At 54.0% G+C, this 25323-nt stretch overlaps 5 protein-coding genes across 5 annotated transcripts in view; 3 read left to right on the top strand and 2 right to left on the bottom strand.

Annotated features, from left to right (window-relative positions):
* Window positions 1–6253: 6253 nt before the first annotated feature.
* AURANDRAFT_72468 (hypothetical protein) lies at window positions 6254–10526 on the top strand (the record flags this gene model as incomplete). The annotated part of the gene is made up of 10 exons (XM_009042383.1): window positions 6254–6513; window positions 6704–6842; window positions 6911–7642; window positions 7725–7894; window positions 7975–9291; window positions 9358–9711; window positions 9780–9852; window positions 10085–10185; window positions 10215–10284; window positions 10386–10526. The coding sequence occupies 10 exons, from the start codon at window positions 6254–6256 to the stop codon at window positions 10524–10526; spliced, it is 3357 nt and encodes a 1118-aa protein (XP_009040631.1).
* A 279-nt stretch (window positions 10527–10805) lies between these two features.
* AURANDRAFT_72467 (hypothetical protein) lies at window positions 10806–15494 on the bottom strand (the record flags this gene model as incomplete). Its single annotated transcript, XM_009042341.1, has 11 exons — window positions 10806–10895; window positions 11161–11757; window positions 11942–12679; window positions 12802–12934; window positions 12989–13328; window positions 13552–13612; window positions 13665–13766; window positions 13838–14105; window positions 14168–14367; window positions 14680–15062; window positions 15158–15494. The coding sequence occupies 11 exons, from the start codon at window positions 15492–15494 to the stop codon at window positions 10806–10808; spliced, it is 3249 nt and encodes a 1082-aa protein (XP_009040589.1).
* Window positions 15495–17595: 2101 nt separating this feature from the next.
* AURANDRAFT_32092 (hypothetical protein) lies at window positions 17596–19213 on the top strand (the record flags this gene model as incomplete). The annotated part of the gene is made up of 7 exons (XM_009042384.1): window positions 17596–17619; window positions 17663–17754; window positions 17803–17894; window positions 17943–18203; window positions 18247–18584; window positions 18631–18972; window positions 19022–19213. The coding sequence occupies 7 exons, from the start codon at window positions 17596–17598 to the stop codon at window positions 19211–19213; spliced, it is 1341 nt and encodes a 446-aa protein (XP_009040632.1).
* A 784-nt stretch (window positions 19214–19997) lies between these two features.
* Window positions 19998–22571, bottom strand: AURANDRAFT_67015 (hypothetical protein; the record flags this gene model as incomplete). Its single annotated transcript, XM_009042340.1, has 10 exons — window positions 19998–20171; window positions 20318–20574; window positions 20624–20726; window positions 20802–20865; window positions 20906–21006; window positions 21120–21212; window positions 21519–21578; window positions 21843–21886; window positions 22047–22283; window positions 22370–22571. 10 exons carry the CDS (start codon window positions 22569–22571, stop codon window positions 19998–20000), a joined length of 1335 nt encoding a protein of 444 aa, XP_009040588.1.
* Window positions 22572–24505: 1934 nt separating this feature from the next.
* The window catches only part of AURANDRAFT_72466 (expressed protein), a gene marked incomplete at both ends in the record, with an annotated part of 4403 nt that continues 3585 nt past the window's right edge, over window positions 24506–25323 (top strand). Inside the window, 2 exons of the mRNA XM_009042385.1 lie at window positions 24506–24601; window positions 24963–25055. Of these exons, the coding sequence (XP_009040633.1) occupies window positions 24506–24601; window positions 24963–25055 (189 nt within the window). The remainder of the gene's footprint in view (window positions 24602–24962; window positions 25056–25323) is intronic.

Below are 25323 nucleotides of genomic sequence, written 5' to 3'. Positions count from 1 at the left end.
GCCAGCGACTTCCTTCAGAAGTGCTTCCAGGCCTTGGCGCTTTGACTTCTCGATGCCTTCCTGTCGCAATAGCCGCGCAATTGCAAGGTCCACCTCCTGTTTCATAGTATCTATCTGCGTCACAGACTGCTTATTTTCCTCAAGGTGAGATCGCAACAAGTGTTCGTTGTCAGCAAGCTGGGCTTTCAGCGTTGGCAAAATTTCATTCGCAGAATCCGCAATTGTTCTTTTCTTCCGGTACCTGAGTTTTATCTCAAAATAGCATCTTCACGCAGATATGATAAGTACCGGCGTCGCAGCGTTTCAAGCTCCTTTTTGGACATGGACAAAGAGTCAGTCTCGTGTCTTGTGTTCTCGTCCATTTCTCTGCGGGCAATTTCGAGCTTGATCTTCAACTCGGCCAGTTGATGCGTGCGTGCTCTCTCAATTTCCACATTCTTTTTTACGGCATCAACGTCACGTTGTCTGTGCGTGATGGTATCACGGTGCAGCTCAAGTTTGTGGAGCAAATTGTTTCGAACTTCTTCGGCTTCTTTCCGCTTCGATACCTGCCGTTTTATTTCCCGGTCGTACACTCTGTTTTTATCAGTGATGCGGGTGATTTCCTGTTGTAATTTTTCAGCCGCCTTTTGAACACACTCTGCCTGTTTCCGGATGCGCTCAGGTTCGACCGACACTTTCTGCAGTACTTCTTTTGCGCCTTGTAGCGCGAGAGTGCAATTGTGTTTTTCTTCTTCAAGGACCTCAGACCGTTCTAGAAGAGTATGTTTACGTTGCGTATCCCGCTCGAAGGTATCATCCACCTTTCTAAATATCTGTTGTGCCAGTGCTAGATCTTTGTCGAGTTTCAATAGTTCCGGTTTCACCAAAGCATCATTTTCCTTCAGCATCGCGTCGACGGCAGATAGTAGCTCGTTGTGCGTGCGTTCGAGCTCAGCAGTTTCATACTTGTTCACCGTTTCTTTCTGCTCAAAATCGTCGAGTTGTTTCTGCACCCTTTCGCGTTCAGTATCCAGAGTTTCCAGCTCACTACGCTCGGCTTCGAATGTCTCGCGAGCACGTTCAACCTTGAGGCGCTCCCCAAGAGCTTCGTTCTGTTGGCGACGCATCGCTTTGAGCGTCGTCTTCTCCTTCTCTCTCGCCGCGGCACAGGCCTCTTGCATGGCTCTGAATTTGCGCTCCCAATCATCGGCCTCGTCGGCCGAGATCCTTGAAAGACGCCGCATCTCACTGATTAGCGCCATTGCCGCGGAGCTCTCATCGGCCATGCGGCTAGGATTCGCCGCTGCGTGTTCCATGGATACAAGATATTATTGTAATAACGGTATCTTTAGAAAGTTAGGATAGTTTACTAGCTTCCTAACGTCGCTATGACGTCAGTCAAACTACTATCCAGCAGGTGCACTGTCCGGCGACTGTGCAACCTCGCTGAGCCTGGTGCTACCTGGCGCGTCGCTGTGACGCTAACCAGACAGACACCACAGACACAGAAGAGCGCTATGCACTCTGTGCCTGCTTGGCAGTCACTCCTTCAGTTCGCTGTCTATAAGACTTGAAACTGGATTAGAATGAATTAAGGAAGGGAAGGAAAAACTAGCAGGATACGCAGTAGGAGCGCAGTGGGGTAAGGTGCACTGCAACATCAAGATGCAGTTTGCTGTTCACTGAAGATGAAGATAGAAATCTCTCTATCTCTCTACTCCCCCTGGATTGAAACTCCGTGTAAATCCCAAATGATAGTGGACTTCAGCTTCATCATGAATGGTGTCAATTAAGCGAATGAAGTAAATGGGAATCGAGTATCTGCTAAGTACACGTTCTTCAGAAGACCTTCCTACTCATTGGTGCGGTAGTGAAAAAGGAGACGTAGGTGTCATCAGGAGTGTGCTCATCTGGTTGCATGTCCTGCACCTGAGTGATGGTAACAGATTTAGCTGGAGCTTCGGATGTTGCTTCTGATCCATCTGGGTTTGCGAAATGCCAGACTGCATTTGGGTCTGACGATGGTCCGAACCGTTTCTCTCTGAGGTCGAACTGTCTATCTTCCTTTGTTTCAGGGTCCCACCTTATGACTCGTATATCGCTGGCCTGGACTGTAGCTCCTGGAGTAGAATCAGAGAGTTGAGGCTTGGTTTTTCCTCTCATGATTTTGAATGGGGGGGTTCCCATCCATTCGCCGTCTTTGCTTCTAATGCGTATTAGATCACCTACCTTGGGTTTCCTGAACTTTAGAGGGCTGACCTTGGGGTCAGAAAATGTGAGTGGGGGTTCCTGAGTAGTGGAAAAAGGAGATGGTGCCACTGTTGATGAGTCTGGCCACAAATCTCTAGGTGAGCCTCTGTCCGTGGACACTCGCCTTAAGAGACCGGAGAGTTGGTCGTTTATATCACGATCGAGTTGAGACGTAGGTGAATATGGTCCCTTGTCACTAGCGTCTCGTAGCACAAGTTCTCTACTGGACTGTGGTGTGGTTGTGACTACTGGAGTCCTGTATGACCAGTTGTCCGTCAGGTTCAGGAGGAGGTGTTGAAGGAGTCGGTGTAGCCTGCCTNTGCGATGTGGTGGCTGGCCTTGGTTGATCTTTGCGACTATCGCTGCCTGGTAACAAAATAACGTTAGGCTTGGAACTGGGGACTGTCCTGTCCGGTTCTTTGGGTATGAAGGGATTTTCCTGATTTGGGTCTGCCATTTGAGACTTCAGATATATCTGATTTTGTTTAGACAGGCCTGTTGGCCTGAAGTTTGTTGTGGCGACAGGGTTCCCATTTGTTACGAGCATCAGAACTGATAGGGACGTGCTCTTCAGTTCGGAGAACCGTTCATGGTGATAGTTCGCAGGGTGCAAGTAAATGGCTGGAGTGGTCTTTAGCTTTGACTTGTTCATGATGTCTCTGTCCTCTCCTTTTCCTGTAGTCTTAAGTTTGGACACATTGTTCACAAAGTCTACCTTGCATCCGAATGGATACAGTGGTAGGTCCCTAAGTACCTTTCCACCAGACTCACTACACAGTTGCCGAGGGGTTGTCCTGATTCCATATTTTCGCAGTATGGAAGAGCTGGAACTCTGGTTTAACGAACATGCCATGTGTCTGAATGCTTCTGGAAGGAACTGTTCTGGTACAATCGGTTTTCCAAGTCCGTTCAACCCAGCTAGCTGCTGTATCCGTACTACTGCACCGTTTCGAAGGATCTTTATATAATTCTCCGCGTAGTTGTAATTATGCAAATACGGAGGTAATGGTTCGATCTCGATGTTTAACCGCAGCTTCATCTGTAAGACCTTGTCACCATCCTTGAACGTGGAGAATGAGTCTGTGATGAGTAGCTTAAGTATAATACCGTACTCAAGCTTTATCTGGTTGTAGACCTTAACGATGGCGTTGATGAAGTGATCAGCGTTAAGTCTCTTCATGCCTATGTCTATTACCAGACCGCTTCTTATGCAAACGCATACCAGTATGTATGTGAATCCGTCCAGCATTGATTTGACAGGGCTGTCCCATATATCTATCATGAGAGCCTGCAGCGGCGTGTATCCTAATTCATTTTCATGCCAAGATGGGCTGTGGTGAATGACTGGGATTTGCCCCTTGTTGGCTTCACAGATTGGACACGGTGACATCATTCGAGTGTCTCCTGGTTGCAGTCCTAATGACTCATTGATGAGGATGTCATTCTCAATCAGTTCCCAGCTCCTGTGTGTGATTGTGTGATACCAATCGACGTTTAGCTTAGCCTGAGCGTATTCCTCACTTGTAGGGTGAGGACACTTTCTCCATAGAGCCTCTGAGGGTTTCAATGTGTACTTCCGCTTGGGGTCCAATGTGGTTGCATCCAATATTGTGGCATCTAGCGCTGTGTCCTTGTTGTCTGATGTTAGGCCGGTGATGTGCTTGTAGGCGCACGTGTAGACGGCTATGAGAGTGAATCGGGGAATGGCGTTCCCTAGTAGCTTATATGCTTCAGCTTCATCCAGGGATTCAAGCCTGCTCTCCGCGTCTGGAGTGAGACTTGTGGCTCTGGATCCCTCCTTTATTGTCATGTATCTGTGCACATGTTTGTACTCGGGAGACTCTGGACTGCACCTACTCGACACATCGATAAGCATGTTGAAATCCGATGTGATAGTGGGGGCAGGCCCTGAGATCCTGTAGGCTGTCGTGCCTTTCCTGTTCCGTAGTTCAGGGTCATTTGTTTTGAACCTGCCGTAGGAGTGGCAAAGTGTGGCTCTTATCTTTGATCGAAGTGCGTTTCTGGTATCTACATATCTCACTCCCCCTGATGCCAAAATGCATGAGCCTGGCGAGGCAACGTTGAGGAAAGCCACAACGTCTGCCGGGCGAGGCCCGGGAGGAGAAGCCTTTGGCATGCAGCTAAAGTACATGAAGCGACCATCACGCTCTGTTCCAAAGTACACATCACCTTGTGCGGGGCGCAGGAATGTGACTTTGATCTCAAACATGGTTTCATGTCTTTGCCTATGTCGCATTTCGCGTGCCAGCAGAATGAACACAAACGCGAGCGATGGGTTCTTAATACCTTGATACCTGTACGGTTTAGGCCCGTGACAGCCAATTGTCATTGTTTTCCGCACTACCATCGCTGGAGGGAGTTCCTTGTGCTTCTTGGCGAATACCCACGCAAGTAGTACACAGGCAAGGGCATTCTCGTGAGGAAGAATGCTGAGCATGTTGGTTTTTGGAGTCATCCATGCGCTAAAGAGAGTTTGTACGAGATCTGGAGCATGTTGCACAGGAGTGTCGAATACATACAGGCTTCCAGGAATGGTATCCTCGTCTTGCAGTATTTGGTCTAGTCCCTTTGGAAAGCAGGACATACCACTGTCCTTGCATACATCGAACGATTTGATGGGGCTTGTGCTCGCTAGTGCGAACCATCTGAATCGCGACTGGAGGTCACCGAGGGTGCAGCAATCAACCTGATCAGTCTCAACAAAATAGTTCATCGCTCTGAGTTCCTTCACGACAGCGTCGTGCTCCTGGTAGTAGTCGACCCTTGTAGGGGTCATTTCATTGAGTACGTGCTTGGGCTTGATCAAACTGATAAATTTCATTTGTTCTTCCGTGAATAGATCTCCTGAAGGGTGATAGCTTCCGCCATTCTCGTCGCGTAGCTGGGTATTCTTGTAACAAGGAAACGAGCATACCAGCAGATCGAACTCTACTATGTTCAGTTTGTCTTGTTCGATGTCTTCATTTACCTTGCGTATGTCATTCAGTGCTTGCGCATCTGGGAAGGTTTCCTTAGCGTGTTCAAAATTCTTCCCTACCTCAATGAATGAGACGATTTTGATGGGCATATTACTGAACCCGTCTGTGCCTTCAGTGCATAGGCCTGGACCAATGAGACAAACGCGGACTATTGTTTGTTCCTTGTTAAGCTCAGTAGTAGTATCGCAATCTTGGCCATTAATAGGTGCAGGATTTTGCGATTCGCCATGTTGCGGTTCCTCTGGCTGATTGTCTGCTTGTTGTCCAATTGCACCCATGCACAGTAGTGCGGAGCTTCCTGTCTTTGCAAGGACCTGACAGTACTTGAGTACATGCTCCTCCTGTTGAAGAGCTGTTCTAGGTATTTCAACGCCTGTCTTCAGATCGACTAGGTGACTGAAATCTTTAGGACTCGAGGTCGGAATGGTCTTGAGCCCGTTACGTTGTCGTTGTATTCTTACCCAATTAGTTAATCCTTTCATTTTGGATGGGCTTGAGACATCAGTTACTGATGCAGACTTTAGTTTCGGTACGTTCCTGTACATGAATCTGAGACACCCAGCGAGATAGTAAAGTCAGGGACAGGGAGGCATAGCCCAATGGGAGAAGGGCCAGCCAGGGAGGCTAGGTGCACTATGGTCCAGCAGGCTGACCCTATGGTCCACTCTTCGTTGCCTCTCATATTGCACTTCAGCATGCTCATTTTATCTCAGTCACGGTAGTCGGTGATCTAGGATTCCGGCTACACCTCGCGGACGCACGGCCAATCGCGGTTGGACTTGGCCAGCGGGATTCGACCAGCGCGGTCAATCCGGCCAAGTTCGCCAGCGTCCACCCCAAGCTTGGGCGCACACCCTCAATCGTAAACTTGAAGGCACGATTCCGCCGCGTAGTACGTACTCCACGTGGACGTCGCTGACGCAATGCCATCGATCGCGTACTACTCGAAGGTGGCGACGGAAGAGGGCGGTGCAATGGAAAGCCCGAAGCACTCGAACGGCCCACTAGCAACTCCACCCATGATGAAGCGCCCCTGGGTATGGGGTTTGTTTCTCGTTTTCGCCATCGGCGGTGGCTTGCTGCTCACGAGCGGCTCCTCCTCCGCAACGGAAGTCACAGACCCAGCATCACAGACTATCGCACCACCCCCACTGAACCTCCGCGGTTCGAACGCAGCATCGCCTCCCCCAGACACAACGGAGATCTCTGCCCTCTTCGAAGAAGTCGTATTGGAAAATTCTCAGCTCCGCTCCCAGGTGCAATCCATTCGGTTCACGAACGAGTATTTATGCAGACGACGCAGGTTGCGGCGCTTAAAACAACGAGCTCCATCCGTGGACAGGGAGTATCAGATGCTGCCTTCTCCTCGCTCTTCGACGAGAACGCCAAATTGCGCGAACAGCGCGTTGCGCTGCGTCAAAAACAATTGCACGACTTAGAATTGAGTGTCCTCCTCATTCTATTGATTCCAGGCTCGCGGCCAACACAGTTGATGGCGATTTCGACATCGCAGCTTATAGGGCAGCGGCCCTTGAGGCAACACCGCCAAATATTATTGAGTGTGCGGAAGCTAACGAAGGTGGTAGTCAGGACGCCTGTCACTTGCCTAGCGTACACAACGGTGTAGATAACACAATGCGGGCAGGATTGTAATACCTTGGTAACATGAGACCTCTCAGGCGCGACGCTTTGAAGCCCTCAATCAGGAGGGAATCACCCTCTGGATGACTGGTCTCTCCGGTTCTGGAAAGTCTACCATCGCAAAGGCATTGGAAGAAACGCTCGTTTTGAAGTATGGCAAACACGTGCAGATGCTAGACGGTGACAATGTACGCACCGGCCTGAATCGCGACCTTGGATTCTCTCCTGCAGATCGTGCTGAATCTGTTCGCCGCGTTGGCGAGATGGCCTGTCTTTTCAATGGCGGTGGTGTCATCACCCTAGTAACTCTGGTTAGTCCGTATCGTGCGGATCGGGAAGCAGCTCGACAGCGCCACGAGGATCAGGGGCTCAAGTACCTCGAGGTGTTCATGAACGTTCCCCTGGATGTCGTCCAAGAGCGCGATCCCAAGGGCCTCTATGCTAAGGTTGCCGCGGGCGAACTCAAGGGATTTACTGGAGTCGATGCACCGTACGAGCAGCCCCTGCACCCCGATGTTGACCTGCCTAATTGGGACCTTGAACTGGACGAGTGCGTTCGTATATTAATCGAGAAGCTTCGTGTCGAAGGTGTCCTTGACGGAGGGCCATCTGACCCTTCGGGTTTACCACTGCCGCCAGGGTTCACGGGGGCATGGCTTGAAGATGAGCTCATCATTTCAAATAACAAGTTTTCTGCTTCTTCAGCTCTGGCTACAAAGCGGGCCGCAGAGGATGGATCTCTGCCACAAGCACGCTTAAATGATATTGACGTTAACTGGCTGCATGCAAGGATTCCCTGTCTACCTTACCGATTTAGCATTTAAGATTTGCTTGCGTGAAACATCCGCACAGGTCATATCGGAGGGCTGGGCCCCCCCCCTTCGTGGTTTCATGCGCGAAGGCGTGCTGCTTCAAGCCCTACATTTCAATTCACTGCTAATCGATCCATTTGACGACGTGGGAGCCAAAGAGCTCAACTTTCAGCAGACCAATTGGAACAATAACGAAGTACGCGGAAGAAAGTGCGTTCTTCGCGCACCTATTTATGATTTATCTCGAATAATGCGTTTGAGATGTCAACATGGTGAATACTCGTTCGCAGGCGCGTGAGTATGGCCGTGCCAATCGTTCTGCCAATTACTGAATTCACCAAATCCGCTATCGAGACCTCGCCATCCGGCGCGGTTGCGCTGATCGACAAAGATGGACATGCACTAGGAGTGCTCAAGAACCCCGAAGTGTATCCAAACCGAAAAGAGGAAATTGTCAGCCGTTGCTTTGGTGCAATCGATCCAGGCCACCCGTACATAGCGCATGTTTATTCGGGTGGGAACTACTTGCTAGGCGGGGAGGTGGAAGTGTTTGAACCAATTAGATACAGGGATGGTTTAGATAAATGGCGGCTGACACCGAAGGAACTCTATACCAATTTTAAGGCAAAGGGCGCTGACGTGGTCTTTGCATTCCAGACTCGCAATCCGACGCATGCTGGTCACGCATATCTGATGCGCACAGGGCGCGAGCGCCTTGTTGCTGCGGGCTACCAAAATCCAGTCTTGTGGCTCTCTCCTCTTGGCGGGTGGACCAAAAGCGACGACGTGCCTCTTGATGTTCGTGTAACTCAGCATCAAGCCGTCCTCGACGAGCGTATGCTTGATCCGGATTGGACCGTGATGGGTATATGGCCTGCTCCAATGATATACGCCGGCCCCACGGAGGTTCAGTTTCACGCAGCAAGTCGTCGCGCCGCTGGAGCGTCCTTCTTTGTTGTTGGACGCGATGCTGCTGGTATTAAGAGCTCCCCAGAAGCCACATGGAACCCCGACGATGACATGTATGACGCCAATCATGCCCGCTTTGCTCTTCAAATGTCGCCTGTGCTTGAAGATGCCCGCATGGCTTTGCTTTCATTCGACAAATTCTACTACGATAAAACAGATCACCAAATGAAGGCCTTGGATCCATCACGGGAGGATGATTTCATATCTATTTCCGGCAGCAAGATGCGCAAGCTTGCCGCTCAGGGAGCAACACCTTGCCGGGACCCTATTCCTTCTGACCTTTTGGCCGCAAATTGTGTACCCCAGGGATTTATGGTCCCTAGCGGCTGGGCTATCGTGTGCGACTACTACCAGAACATCGAGTCCCCCGATTGGATACCATGGTCCAAGGCCGTTGTTCAGCCCCTGGTCGACGAGAATACGGTGGCTCATGGCACGTACGGCAAAACCGATTTTGCCGTTTTTCTGACACGCGGCAGTAAGCAAGCATCACCCTGGCACGATATTCCCTTGGTTGTCCCAACAACGACATCAGCTGCTGTCTCAAGCACTGCCCAGTTCAACATGATCACAGAGATCCCGAAACATACTTCGGCTAAGATGGAAGTCATGAAGGACAAGTGGTCGAATCCGATTATGTGACATCCAGGGTCATGGCGAGTCAAAATGGAGTGAAATACATGATGATTATGTCTAATTTTTAGGCAAGACACCAATAAGGACGGATCTCCACGTTATTATACGTACGGCGTGCCCTTCTTTAATTACGGGCTGCTCCCTCAGACTTGGGAGGATCCACATATGATATCGGACGAAGGGTTCGGTGGTGATAACGATCCTCTTGACGTGATTGAGGTCGGTGAATCCCCATTGGCTCTGGGCTCTGTGACAGAGGTTAAGGTGCTTGGCTCCCTTGAGCTGATAGATGAGGGTGAAACAGATCATAAAATTATCGCCCTTCGGACGTCTGACCCGAGATCAGTTTCCATCAATGACGTGAAAGACCTTGAGAATCATGTTCCAGGGCTTACGGCCAGGCTTGTCGACTGGTTGAAAATGTGATTATCGCCCCTGCGTCCTCCGATCCACATTTCTAATATTGTTTGCCTATTAACCTTCTTTGCAGGTATAAGACAAGCGATGGTAAAGCCATCAATGTGTTGTCGAATAGCGGCGAACCTACTTCACGCCTGGAGGCAGTGAGCATCATTTCTGAGTGTCATGAAAAATGGACGGAGTTAGTCGCTACTGGCGCCTCGGAATATCCAGAATTTTGGCTCGGCCATTCTGGAAAGAACTAAAGGACTAGATTTCTTGGAAGCTGCGACCAAATCCAGAAGAATCTATCGAACATGTGTTATTTCGTGCTCAGCGAGCATATACTATGATGAATTTTTTATTTGCCTCGTCCTAAAGAAAGAAATTATTTAGCAATGTGTGCAATCCAAAATGGAGTCGCTCGACCAAAACAACATGTTTGCTTGCACATGCGATTTAGAGATGGATGATGTTGGACAAAAGCCCATTGAAACGTTTCTGGAAGCGCAAATCCCGAGCGTAGGGGATATCCCGAGCTGGCCGCCAAGAACCGAGATTTAAAATCCAGCGGCCGATCGAGGGCGAGCAGTGGGGTGAGCAGCAGCAAGGGGGCGGGGGCGGACCCCCTAGGGCTGCCTAGCTCGTCATGATCGCCGCCGAATGGAGCGCGACTGAGAGCGGCCCGGCGCCCTAGCGGACTCCTGGACGTAGCTTAATTGGGGCGGCGGCCGCGCGATCGCACCACTGGCAGTGGCGGCCGCGGCGTCCCGAGGCCGCGCGAGCCGCGTTAGCTTACGGGGGCAGGCTAACGGCAGCAGAAGGGCAGCCTGTCTAAGTGGGTGCTGGAACGTATTTAAGGGGGGGGCTAGTCTCGTAGACTCGGGCACGGTACCGCAGGCAGAGACTGCCAGCGAGGTTGTAGCCAAAAACCGAGGCTTATGGTAACTAGGAGGGCAGCGAGCCACTATGCTATTGCAATTCCTCCACAAGAGGAAAAGGTATCTCCTCGTATCTTCAACAGGTCAGTCCACGTAACCCCCGCGGCTGCCCCTGCGAGCCATGTTTTCAAGTTGATTTGACCACGCTCTCTCTTTTCTTCCCTTATCCTCGCTATCTACGGCCCCTTGGCTTCCGAGCTTACAAGGTGCAGCAGATGTTCTTTTCCACGCCCAGGGGGACTTGTACCGCCCGGAGCCTTACGATCCTACATAGAAGGCTAGTGCAGTCCGCAAACTTGGGCACCTTAGCTAAGCAGTCTAAGCCGAGCTCCATTTGAAAGAGGACCGAGCCCGCTGGCTTGGGGCCCGAGAGAGGAAGGCAAGGCCACTACCAGGCCTTTGTTGAGCGGCCGGGGGGGAGCTCCGGGGGATGTTGTTCGGGGTCGAAATGGTGCTAGCGGGAGCGGACTCGGGCAGGCGCTTGGAGCTGAGGCTAGAAAGGCGCCGAAGACGGTCGGCCTTGTCCAGCACAGCACCGCTATTCCCGGCTGTATTGTCCATCGCATTAATTGCGTCACTATCAACACCAAGCTCGCGCTTAGAGGAGACGCCAGCGAGGGTCCCTTTCATGATATCCTTCAGAAGCGACTTGCGCCTGTTGGGCGTATTTTCTTCACCGGAAGAATCGTCCGAGGAGCTAGCCATCTCTGTGCGAAGAGGCGCAGCCCAACCAGGGGGCTGCACACAGAAAAGCAGCTCCGTGTGACCCACGATAACAGCATCCCCGAGGCGCAAGCGAACCCGACCGCGTGCGTATTTACCAGAAATTATCGAGCCGCGTGAGCTACCCACATCATAGTAAAATGCGCGCGCTTCAAGTGTCTCCTCGTAGGCCAGCTCATTAGACTGCTTCAAGCGGCGAAGCGCTAGCGCTCGCTTCTGCTGCGAAACAACCGATGTGGAGACAGCTGTAGAATGGCCGTGCCAGTCGCTACACAAGCTAGGCGGACGAGCACACACAAAGCATCGGCACAAAGCACAGTATCGTCGACAGAGCGTGGCGTGCTCTCGGTCAAACTCATGATCTGTGCATGCTTCGCGGATGTGTGGATGGGGTTCAATCTCAACCTGAGTGCAGGAGTAGTTAATACGGGTAAGAATATGAACCATCAATGCCACAGTTGCAGCCTCTGGGGTATACAAACTGCCGGGTATGCCAAGCCCGGAATTATTGTTCTCTTAAAGTAGATTTGTCTACTCTGCGCAAGACAGTTCCATGTACTCGACTACACCGCTGGTCCGTGTGGAGCACAATTTCACAGCTCCCATGCCTTCCAACTTGATTCTTTCCGACGCGCAGAGTAGCCCAGACCTCCTTGCCAACGATGTTCCCCTTCTTGGGTTTGTGATGATCCTTTTTGCCCGTCTTTCGACTCAATTCAACCGCATTGCCCTTTTTTGGTCGCCTCAATGTCCAAGGCATTGGCTTGTAGATGAGCATGCGCCGCCCCAATGGCAATGGTCGGTAGTCTACACCTTTGTCATATGCCGAAATTCCGGCGCTCTCGTTGAGGCATAACCCGTGCTGCAATGTTTCAGACGCCGTCATCATTTCACGCCACGGGTTGTCATCCTTCCCTCTAATACTAGTCAGCCCCCCCCCTTCTCGCGTACGAGAGTCCGTGGAGTTGACCAGCGCATCGTCGATTTCAGTCTCTTTCCTGACTGACGATTTTTGCGCAGGTGAACTAGAATATGAAGGGGGGGGCAAATTGAGGAGCTTTCGCGCGGCCTGTTCGAAGCGCTTGGACTTGCGAAATCCACATAAACTCGGCTTAAGATGAGAAAGGCATGCCTCCCGGAAATTGCGCAGAGAATCGAGCTCCAACAAAATGATTTCGCTTGAAGTCCTTTGGATCCCATGTAATACAGGTGCAATGGTCTTCCAGACATCCTCGCGCAATTTCTCTCCCACCACACTTGTAGGGAGACTTAAAGGTGAATCGACTACAGAAAACGCGTTTCTCGCACTGCTCCAGGATAGCCTGACCTGGCAGATTCAGGATTTAATGAGTCAAAGTCACTCGAACGCTGACTGCGTTGAACCGAGTCCCTTAGGCGTTCAAGCGACACATCCAAAGGCAGGCGTCTCCTCCGAAACATGAAAGTAACAGGCGCGCTACTCTGCGCGACCATTCGATCATCCTGCTCGCGTTTTGAAGCAGTGAGTACGACACCAGCTGCACGCCAAGCATCGACAACGAGAGCATCGGATGTGCTCAGAGAGGCTGTCAATGCATCCCGCCTGAAAGATCCACAGTCAAGTAAGGCATGAAAACCAATTGCGCTGCGGGCACACAAGCTTTTCACGCGCAGGACCTCGGCAAGGCTTATATCCAGGACAGATTCTGCGAGGGTATTTAGCTGTGCAAGGGCCCGCTCGCAATATGCAGCGCCCATGCCATGGCTTGGCCCACCCCGAAATAAATTTATGTCTGACGTGCGGCGAGATGCTATTCCTTCATCCCGCACCATACTTCGCTTATGAAGTCGCAGAGGCAGTTCATTAGCACGATTACAAGCGCTCAAAACCTTTTGCATCGCAGAGAGCCAGGCTTCAAGCGCTACGCGGTGCTGTGCCTTGAAAAGTACACACCTGACCTTTGTTGAAATGTGCATCACGCAGTCACCCTGCTCCCCTACAAGAGCATTTAGCTCACGACGCCAACATGGGATGAGGGTCAAATTTGAATGCTATTTTCAAGGACATGGTGGTGTGCTCATTGCGCCGGCTTCGATGTCGAGCTCCGCATTCCTCAAGGAGATAATGATTAGAGCCTCACAGCGAGCCTCTGGCGCGTGAATCCCAAGGTGGAGTGTTGCATCCTCACCCAGGACACAGAAGCAACGCATCCAGTTTACTGCAGACCCATTGAAGGGACTCTCCATCAATGCTATTTTCTGAGTGAGAGGTGGCACGTACCTGCGAGATATTTCAACGTTGACTCTCGTGCTCCTGCTTAGGCCCTAGGTACGAACGCAATCTCCACGAGACCCTCGCGCACGCCAATGAGTTGGCGCGCATCAACTAGTCTGGAACGTGCAAGTTCCCGTGTGCAGGCGATATATCGACGGGCCTGAAGCCAGCGTGATATTAACCAAGCTTCTGTCTCTCTTTATAAAGGTGTGCATGGGCACCAGTTGGCACGTGTGCAGTAGCTGAGGCAACTAGGTGGAAGGTTGCCTCTTCCGCTGCAGATGACTTGAGGTCGAAAGCCATTTTATCCGAAGCTCGCACCGCCGCTTGAAAGGTCTCCACCCACAGGCTGGCCTTGTGGTTGCTTTCAGCGCGAAAAAACACGGCGACATCCTCCAGGTTCTCGCGCCCATATAATGTGAGACTTAACGGGGCCTCTGCTTCGAGTAATGCAATGAGTTCTGGTTCCAGTCCGTCCCGTTGGCTGGCAACAAAACGCCTAAAAGAGAGGCTCACCAGAAGTGGTATGTGGAGTCTTTCATCGTCACGCTGGTACAGAACGAAAGCTCGGGGTGAGAGAAAGAGTAACCACAGTCGCGCTTTGTGATTTCAACGCACAGGGCACCATGGGAAATTGCAAATCCCACCTCAAGCCGCCGCCGTGGGACCGCGGTTTCATGGTCACGTCCCCAGGAACTGGGAGCATCGAAGCCCAGAAGTGACGTATCATGAAGCTCATAGAAGAGCCGCTGCCATCGTGCCTAGACGCAAGCTTAAAACAACCACGCGGCGTGCTTTTCAACGCAGCCAAAAACCGGACGGCCCGTCATAGACCACAGCCATCCTGCCATCTGTGGTTTGTTCGGATGCTGGTAGTCAGGTGGGCGCTTACCCACGCCGGGATATAGAACCGAGAATCTCTTGATCAATTGCTCCCGAAGTGTCGCGATCAAGGGGGATTTCACCTTCAATGATTGAGTCAGTAGATAGCGAGAACTCCGCCGCCCAAATGGCGTATTGCATCGAACGAGAGCAGTAGCCGACATAGCGTCGTTGGTAGACGGAGGAGATACGGATGCTGAGCATGGTCGCATGTGAATATCACCTCCCCGAACACGGCGTGCAGCCGCGGCGGCAGACTTCCGTTTCTTTGCACCAACTCGTAAGATACCGTCGTGTCTCAACCTCAGTGGGATTCGCCCGCCGTCTCCTCTGGATTCTGATTGAGATGGTGTGATATGAGCTGCATCGCCTAGGCGCGAAGCAAAGTTTGGATCGACATCGCGACGCTTGTGTGGTCTGCTTGGGTAGGAAAACCAGGCAAGACTGCGATTTGTCGATGAGTCATCGCTATAGTTGTCAGGGTCGGGTCGATCAGTGGAGCGGTTGAACTTTTGGCCAGATCGGTCCAGCCGATTACCCACAAATTCTATAAGACTATCGAAGTCTTTGTTGCCTACAAATTCAGCCATTAATGAAAAGAAAATGTGTTTCAACACGATCCACGTCTGTTAAAACACTTAGTGCGTGGATCAGAGACCCAATTCTCACGTGCAAGCTGTGAGAACTCTTGTGCGTCTGCCTTCATCGATATCACCGCTTCGCTCGCAGCATTGCTTGCGCCTGTTAGCCCCAGCCGTGCTGCTTCCGCAAGTTCTGTTGCGGTCAGGACGCCGTCCCCGTTGGCGTCCATTGCACGAACCGAATCAAGGGACATCAGGCTATTTCCCACTGACTTCTTAGCCGACTGCACTGTAGAACTAGCCGTAGCCAAGAACTCCATTCTCGACACCACTCCGTCACCAGTTCTGTTGCATGCCTTCATCAAGTTCAACGACATTAAGCCCCTGTGCGCAAATTCCTTGGCTTTCTGAAATTTTCCCTCCATTGCGACCCCTAGTTTTGGACAGCACCGAGCCAATCTCAACCGCCGGGATCGAACAGATCGATATCTACAGGTATATAGCCGCCAGGATATATCAGCCAGGATATTCAGAACAAATAATGAGGCTGAGGTCGTTTTCGTAACTGCCATCCCCGCGCGCGCGCGCGAAAAAGACGCCAGTGATCTCCGCTTCCGCGCGTCGCCCGAGCCAGCGGATTGTGTTTCTGAATCAACAGATGATTCAGTCCTTCGATTGTTAGAATCCGAGTATGCTAGTATGAAGCACCAGCATAGTATAGCATGCGCATAGCCAGTATAAGGCAGACTTAGCATAGCCAGCATCGGCCAGTATGAGCGTCCCAGCATAGGGAGGATAGCATAGTCCCGAGTTAGGGTAGCATAGCCCAAGGAGCGGAATGTAGGCTCCCTAGGTAGCTGGCTTATCGCCAAGCGCACTTTGATTGTGCTTAATCACACTCGCGTTCTAAGGGCGATATTCGCCGCTTTATCATGGTAGCAGGTGCACTGTGATCGCAACCAAAACCGAAATACACACGGGCGACACTCGCACAAGCCCATTTCCGATTCTGTGTGGCAACGACACCACCATTAAAGAACAATTCCAATCATGGAACAGAATTGTTCAAGCCAACATGAAAGCGAAGAACTTATCGCAGTTATATACCCATGAAGAATATGACGATGCTGAGCATCAAGACACTTTCAACCCCTTCTTTATCTAAAACAAAAAAACCGTGACGCACTCTAAAACTCAGGACGCCGCTTCAAGTTCTCGACGGACAAAACCCAGAAACGCCGTTCCCGGCACTAAACCCAGGGAAATAGGTCACTAAACCCAAAACAATAGCCATTCCTATCCGTTGGGGGGCCGTTGACGGGGCTGGAGAGGCCGTTGGGGGGAAGTGCCCCTGGTGTCCTTAATTTTCTGCCGGCAGGGCCCCGCGCGGTCGAAAAAAGCTCCTGCGGACGCGCCTAGGAGGCGCGTCTGCAGAAGTCGTCGCCCCTCCGGGGCTCCGAAAACAGACCTTCCACCAACGTACGTGGTACGCCCGCTACGCGGCCGTTACCTCCCTGGGACGGCAGCCGGGGGTCGACTGCCAGGGGCGGCGTGTCCAGCTGATATCTCTCGCACAGGGCGAGTAAGTAAGAGCGGGCCCAGCCCCGCTGCGTGCTTGGCACGGGCCTTACCGGCCCTCCCGAGTCGGCTTGGCCGGCTCGACGGGCGGCTCGGGTCTCGGCCCTGGCGTCGGCGCTTGGCACCCGAGAAGTCAGGCTTGGCCTGTCTCCGCCAGCGCCGGCGCTTGGCGCCGACGCGGGCCGGCGCGCACGACGACCCGGGCTTGGCCCGCGCCGCCGCCGCGTCTTTCGCCAGCCCTTCGAGTTGGCTTGGCCGGCCCGTCGGGCGGCTCGGTCTTGGCTCCGCCGCCGGCGCTTGGCGCCGACGAGGGCCGTCGCGCGCGGCGTCCCGGGATTGGCCCGTGCCGCTGGAACGACACTCCAGAAAACTATCAGCATCTTGCTGGGCACCAGGTCCACCTCGTCCATGAGCCTCGCGCGCGATGCGAGCCGGCTTGGCCAGCCCGTCGCGCGGCTCGGCCCCGGCCCCAGTGCCCCGGCGCCGGCCCGTCTCCGCCTCCGCCTAGGGCGGCCGCCCTTCCAAAAATCCGTCAGCATCTTGCTGGGCATCAGGTTCACCTCGTCCACGGGCACGCGGGGCGCGGCGACCGGCGCCGCGCTGGGCTGCGCCGCCGACACGTCCAACCCAGCGTCCCGCCCATCCAGCGCCACCGCGAACCGCGGCGCAAGGCCGCGTCCGCAGTCCCCGCGTGCACCATGCCCTCGGCGCGTGGCAGCCAGTCGATGGGCAGCCAGAACTCGGCGCCCACCGCACCGAATCGGACGGGGACTTCGAGCGGTGCGCCTCGAGCGAGGCCCGCAGGCGCGCGGCGCCGAAGCGCACGTCAAAATCGACCTGAGACGCCCCGCGGCAGCCCCTCGATGGCACACCACCGCGCTGCCTCACAGCCATTCGCTCCCTGTGGTCTAGGGACCCTCTATTTGAAAAAAAAAACTCTCTGTAGCGATGAAGCTGAAACGATTCCTGCTGGTAAATCTTCTGCGCAATTCTTTGTGTGAATTTAAGCGCGTAGCGATATTACCCTCCTGGAGTTATCTTGGAGTACGAGATGCGGGATAAGACGAGAGAAACAAAAGAGATAGACTTGCTACACTTAACACCAGAGTACTTGAATACTTATCCGATGATGCTCCATATTTTTAACTTCCGTAGGACAGACGTTGAAGTTCTTGTCAACCAAGTGACATTCGAAGAGCCACTCATTAGTGAAAACCGCAAGCCACAACTTCGAAGACTTATTTACAGTAAGCTACGATGACAATTGTTTGTCTAGATACTTGTTCCTATTTTAGAGCTCATTGAGAAACTCGAAAGTAACGAGAATAGTGATTATTATTTATTTAAAATTTTGCGTGCGCACATACTGCCGTTGACAAACTGTGCGTTCAACAAGCAGGGCGACAAATTCATCACAGGAAGTTATGATCGAACATGTAAGATTTGGCGGACTGAGACTGGAGAAGAGTTGCTGACTCTCGAGGGACATCGAAACGTGGTTTATGCCATCGCGTTTAACAACCCGTGGGGAGATAAGATAATTACTGGATCCTTCGGTGCATCTTAATTCACAATATTTGCTTGTAATAGTGTGAATAGACAAGACTTGCAAAATCTGGAATGCCGAGAATGGCGATCTATTCCACACTTATCGTGGTCATGCAACAGAAATTGTTTGTCTGTCGTTCAATCCCCATGGATCTACAGTCGCAACAGGTTCTATGGACAATACAGCAAGACTCTGGGACGTGAATACTGGAGAATGTTTGCACACGCTGTTGGGCCATACAGCGGAGATTGTGAGTTTGAATTTTGATACGAACGGCCAGAAAATTATAACTGGCTCATTTGATCACACCGTGAAATTGTGGGATGTGAAAACGGGACGTTGCATTCACACACTCGCTGGACACAACGGCGAAATATCTAGCACGCAGGTGCGCAGATGCAGTGTTGTTAATGATTTATTTGGATTTGTGTTAGTTCAATTACCAGTCTGATCTATGCATCAGTGGTTCGATAGATCGTACCTGCAAAGTATGGGACGTCGGGAGCGGCCAATGTGTCCATACTTTGCGAGGCCACAATGATGAAATTTTGGATGTATGCTACAATGCAACTGGCTCTAAGTTAGTCACGGCATCTGCCGACGGCACATCGCGCGTATTCAACACGATGACAGGCGCATGTCAGTCCATTCTTATTGGACACGAGGGTGAAATTTCCAAGGTCGCTTTCAACCCGCAGGGTGTTCGCATTCTGACAGCAAGCAGCGACAAAACAGCTCGACTCTGGGACGTTGAAACAGGTGATTGCCTCCAGGTAGTGATCATATACATCATCCGCAAATCATCATTCCACTGTACTTTCCTAGATTCTGGAGGGGCACACTGACGAAATCTTTAGTTGCGCTTTCAACTATAGTGGCGATACCGTCATCACGGGATCAAAAGACAACACATGTCGTATCTGGAAATGTACTTTACCTGTTTATGGCCCATTCGGATGCCAAGCTGATATACGTAGGCTAGAGAGCACAGGTGATTTGATCAAAACCCGAATGTAAAATAAAAGGAGATAATGGTTGGTGTACCACCAGGGTAAATACCGGAATTCTTCCAGGTACCAGCGCTAAGTCGTGGTGAACTGCGTTGTGCTGGCCGTCAACTGGATGCCCAGGTCAACTGGGGCGAAAACGCAGGCAGCAGACTTGGAAAACAACGCGCACATACAACCCAGAGGGGCGGGAAGGCCCCCCCGGATGCCCTTGTACACGAGGATTTTAGCAGCGGGACTCGCAAGGCAGCCCACAGTGGCTCATGCGCCGAAAGCGCCGGGTCGTAACGGCCAGCGATTTGGTCCGAGTGGCTTCAAAATTTTATTACTAGGGTGTGTGGCTATCGGCGGGACCCGCTGATAATGAAGGTGAAATAAAAGTGCCGCAACTTGAATAAAAATCGGATGTCACTGGCGGGAGGCGAGTTCTTGTTTGAAGGAGCTTACGTCCCTCTCCATTGGCCCGTATAGTTCGGGAGATAGCAGTAGTTCGCCATCGGAACCAGGAATTGCTCTTCTCTACACTTGAATGACGAGAACGGCCGTTGACGACGGGGGGCGACAGACGAGGAGGCCAACTTAGCCCCGGGGGGCATCTGGTGCAACGGCCAGGTGCGGCTCGGGGAGCCGTCGCCACTCGACTTCGCCAAGCTCACCTCCTCCGAGGTCGCCGCAGTCCCGAAGGCCCTGCGGTCCGGCACCGCAAACGCGCCTTCAGTCGCCCTCCACTCGGCTGCAGGGGGAGAAATATGCCTCCAGGACATGATCTCTAGGTCCCAACTGCCGCGGTCCAACTACGGAGGACTGGGACACCGCCCTGTGTTCCGGAAATTGAGCTCCTTTTCACTAGTGCTCCTTTTCACTAGCTCCCATGAAGGCTGCGTATACGCACTGTGCGGGAAGCGGCATGCTGTCCTGTGAAATCGAGCATCGGAGTGTTCCGGTGCAGCAACGTCCTTCAAGCGCGGCTGTGGTTGTCTCAAAATCGCAGTCTGACAGAGCTTTAAATCACTTGGGCGCTTTGCAGCTTCACCCGCGCAAACCGCTAGCCCGCGGATACTCATGGAAGAAAGCGATCAGGCCAGCGAAAAGCGTCTAGGTAAAGACCACGCACCGTATCGTGGGACCAGGCGTTCTCACCAGGGGCAATAGTTGACACACACGCATCCTCAACCAAGGTGGGCACCGTAGCAACATACGAGACGTCTGATGGAAATATCGACGGAATCCAATGATCAGCAATGAGTTGCACATCAGACCAATGCTCAAGGCGTAATGTTCGCATCTTCTCTCGCCTAGCCTGCAGGGCAGAAATCCTGTTGAGGCCCTTGCACGATACCACATAGGCCTGGGTGCCGAATACTTTGTTACCTACAATCCGCATGTTGACCTCATGTGAATACTCAGATCGTTGACTCACTGCTTCTGCGTACTGCGAAGGGTCGTGTGCCGGTAGTTGTGGTCTCCATCCCGCCAGTGAGCTTGGGATGTGGGCTCAAGAGACCGTGCGGGCCGCGAACGACCTTTGGGTTCGGTGTGTAGAGTTGTAGGTATTCCCAGTCACGCGGCAGCGAATCTGTAATTACTGGTATGCTTACCGGCCACGACGCTATCTGCTCAATGCCCACAGTAACATCGTCCTCAATGATGAGGGCACCCTTGCTGCGGTAAGGTTCGGCTGGATTCTCTACATTATTTTGACCCAGCTTTCGGGCTGCGAGTGCCAATGCCAGTGCGTGCGAAACTGTACAGGCCTTTTCTGCGATAGTTGCTGGCCCACGGAGGTGCCCTTTTGCCTGATACCTAAACAAGGATGATTACACGTGTTCATCTATGACTCCACACTATGATTACGCAGCATCAGCGGAACCGTCCACCAGGTATAGTTTCTCTTTAGGGCCCGACCGAGGGGGAACCAATTTTGCCTCTTTCCCCAGCGTTTTGCTCGTCTCATTAAGTGATGCGGATTCTACGTTGACAACTTCCTCTGCCATCTCGATGGGTGCGACCTGTTTTCAAAATGTGCGCACCGGCAACGTTAGAGAGAAGTCCACACTGGCAAGTCATGCCCTAGTCTCAGGACGATCGGTCGAAGCACGAATCAAAAACTTTGGATATGCATAGTCACTATTTGGAGGGGGCAGCGTGACGCAGTCAATTTGATCAAGAGGGTCATACTTTCTTGCGTCCACGGCCGGCACTCGCGTCGCCACGATTCCAGCGGCTTCGAGTGCCGAGTGCATACGCTGGCGGCGATCGACGCTGCGGTCCAAGTTTATCCAAAAAACAGGATATCCCACGATTGGGTTCTGCACTTTTTTGCCCTTCCCGCCGATCACTGCGTTAGACAGTCCACCCCCCATGTAACCGTGAACCTAAGTGTATACATGTACACGTAAACTATGTGGCAGGATTTCCGTCCACATATTATTATTACTGATACAAGATATATAATGATATAGGATAATAATAGTTAGGAGCTGGGTGTGCCTTCAACATGGGTAGGAAGTTAGGATAGTTTACTAGCTTCCTAACGTCGCTATGACGTCAGTCAGGCTACTATCCAGCAGGTGCACTGTCCGGCGACTGTGCCACCTCGCTGAGCCTGGTGCTACCTGGCACGTCGCTGTGACGCTAACCAGACAGACACCACAGACACAGAGGAGCGCTGTGCTCGCTATGCCTGCTTGGCAGTCACTCCTTCAGATCGCTGTCTATAAGACTTGAAACTGGATTAGAATGAATTAAGGAAGGGAAGGGAAGACTAGCAGGATACGCAGTAGGAGCGCAGTGGGGCAAGGTGCACTGCAACATCAAGATGCAGTTCACTGAAGATCATGAACCGGGCTGAACACAGCGATGGTGATCGGTCGACGCAAAATTGCGCGCGGACGGCCGAGCGGCGCGTCCTCGCGCGACGGCGGAGCGAGTTCGCGGCGCGCCGCAGCCGGATTCCCAGCGATTTCCAACAATTTGTTGATGGAGCGCGTCGAACAACATACGGTGGGCGTGTCTGAGCCGCGGGTACGGTCCACGACGTCGGTGGGCGCCAGCCTGGCCCTCGGCGCCACGGCATCGCGCTACGGCGGAGCGAGTTCGCGGCGCGCCGCGGCGGATTCCCAGCGATTTTCAACGATCTTTCGGCGGAGCGCGTCGATCAACATACGGTGGGCGTGTGTGGGGCGCGGGTACGGTCCACGGCCCCGGCGGGCGCCGCTCTGGCCCCGGCGCCACGGTCGCGCTCGGTCCGAAACCGTTGCGGCTCGGCGCCGCCGGCACCGAATTGCAGCGCGCCGCGGGTCAGCGGCGTCCATGTGAACCCCTAGGACACGGTGTGACCGCCGGTGGGCCTCCAGGGGCGCACACATCGCAAGACTTGGCCTGTCCGCGCCTCATCCTGAAGCGCGGACAGTGTCCGCACTTCAGCTCCACCCCCGGCCAGCGCGCACGAATAGGTGCCGTGTCCTAGAAAATAGAGACTTGGCCGGGGGTTTGGTGACCTTTTCGATTCGCAAATGGGGCGCCGCCCCATTAAAAAACGCCTGGGTTACCGCGAAACGGCCTCGATGGGGCCGAGCTAGCCTCTAGCCTCTAGTCAAGCCCGCCGCCGGCGGGCGACATGAGGGGCCAGAACGACATCCAGCGGGCGTACTTGTCGCGCATCGCCACTACGTACGTCGGAACAGTAAAACGCTGGCACGCAACGCCCGCCGTAGTCACTAGAGTATTCTCTGCGACCGATGCGGGGGGCACTGGCACAGATGCCCAGGCCCGGGGCATCCCCAACGGACCCCCTCGGGCCCGGTATCCGGGCGCCTGGGCCCAACGACGGTAAAGCAGCGCGGCGCGGGCGCTGGGGCGCCGGCACATCGTCGTCCGACGAGCTCAAGTCCTGGCGCGGGCGGCGAGCTCCTCGCAGGCCACGAGCCATCAAGGCCCGCGCCTACGCGAAGACGTGCCCGAGGAACTCCAGCGCGCGCGCCGGGAGCCGGAGCCGCGCGCGCCCCGCGAGCCAAATCCCGCATGAGGGGGTCGGATAATACAACTTGACTTTCGTTGTTCCCACCCCTCAGAAACCGACGCGCTTGTTCGAATGGGCCGGGTCTTCGAATTAATTGCGAACATTTTTCTGGACGATTCGCGGTTTTCGTCTCGCCAGCACTCTGGAATTTTCCACCGCGCGTCGCCATCGGTAAGATTTTGCTTACTTGGACCAGCAACCGCTTCCGACGGCGGGCGCCGTAAGCTCAGCGCGGCCCGTGAATTAATTGCGCCGACCCAGGGGTGTTACAAGCAAACGCGTTTGGGTTAATTTATTGAAGTAGTAATCGAAAACCTCATCGAAATCATCCAAAACGGCATCGTTTCGACCGACGGATAACGCTGCGATGATGTGATGCGCCGGCACCGCGCCGTTTTGCGTCAGGTGGTGCACGAAAAGCGCGCGTGCTGCGCCGGGCAGCGACGACGGGGTTCGGGAGCTCGAAAAATCCTGCTGGCGGCATTCTGCGGCGAGACTGTCGATCACTGCGACTGCGGGGCGCGCCGACTCGATTTTTGCATCCCCGGGTCCATATACCGTGACAGCTGGCATGGGGCAACTCATCACCTCTCTGCGGTTGCCCTGCGACTGAATTAGGTTCGAAACTTCCCCGCGCGCGCGACGACGACGACGGCGGCGGCGGCGGCGGCGGCGGCGGCGGCGGCGGCGGCGACGACGACGACCGACCGACCGACCGACCGACCCAGAAAACAAGTGCCAGGAGCTCCCTGGGGACCTAGGGGGGGGTCGCCCGACGCCTCCCCAAGTACGCCCCCGCCGGACCCAGTCGAATTTTACAAACCCGACCCCCCATGCGGGATTTTACTCCGCGTGCTGCCGATGCAGCAGGTCCGCGAGTCGGCGTTCGCGGCCGCGCCCGCGGCGGCGCCGCCGCCTCAAGCCATTGGCATGCGAGGACCTTGCACTTTTTTTCTGCGGCGCTACACAAAAACTTCCCGCGCGCGTCATTATTGTGTTTATTTAATTAATCTGAGGGCTCGGCCATCCATGGTAAAGTATTATAATTTATGCGCGGCGGGAGCCGCCATCAGCAGGGTATGGACGTGTCCTGAGCGCGGAGCAACCGCCGCCCGACGAGGGCCCTGCCGGAAAAGGCCCGGCACTCGACCCCGGCGCCGGCCGTAGCGCGTGACGACGAGTAGCCCGAACCCGCGAACGCGGCGAGGCCGCTCCTTACCCGACGCGTCGCGCGTGGAAAAAGGGCCGGGGGAATAAGACTCGGTGGAAGTCCGCGCAGTGATGGCGACCGCGCGCGCGCGCAGTGGCCGCGGTGTGCTCGAATCGATCCGTGATGCACATCTCGACCTTGGCGGTCGCGTTCTTGCGTCCGATCTGGTCCATGGGTCCGTCCGACCTGCCTGGAGGCCCCAACACTAACGTGAGCAGCCCCTTGGCCAACCAGGTACACTCGATGACGCTGTGCGCCATGCAAGTCGTTCGAGGCCGCCGCGCGAATGGCTCCGGTCACGGCGCGGTCCATGGCGTGGCGCTGTGCTCGCCGACATACTAGAGCGTGGTACTTGCCGCTCGGCTGCGCGTGGTGCCACCCTGGGGCTGCCACAGAGGCACTCGAAGCTGTGCAACCACTGGGAATTGCCGCTCCGACGCCCAAGCGTTCGACGACACAGCCAATTCCCGCGAGCAGAGCACCTCCGGAGTCACCCATGGGTACGAGGTGTCCACCGCCGCCACCTAGGCTCCAGGCGTCGCGCTCCACGAGCACCTCAGCGCGAGGGGCTGCCTCTCGGAGGACGAGCGCCGGCGCCGAGTCGAGTGCAACATCAGCTCAGTTCGAATCGACCAATGGGAAGCTCGCATTCGCGCGCGCGCGGCGACGCCATGGCCTCGATTCCGAGCCGGCCACCTCGGCGCATGACCCCAGCAGCCCCCACGGACTACCCTACGAGTCCGCCTGCCGCAAACGCGGATACACAGGCACCGGGAAGGCGACCCCCGGACGCGGGTGCCGGCCCTGTCTGCCGGACCACGCATACCACCAGGATAGCAGGCGCATACCACCGGCATAGCAGGCACATACCACCCGCATACCAGCCGCA

Source organism: Aureococcus anophagefferens, assembly GCF_000186865.1.
Source record: "Aureococcus anophagefferens unplaced genomic scaffold AURANscaffold_30, whole genome shotgun sequence".
In the NCBI taxonomy this organism is placed as follows: domain Eukaryota; class Pelagophyceae; order Pelagomonadales; family Pelagomonadaceae; genus Aureococcus; species Aureococcus anophagefferens.
The sequence above is the reverse complement of the archived record's forward strand: the minus strand, read 5'-3'. Positions and strand labels throughout refer to the sequence as shown.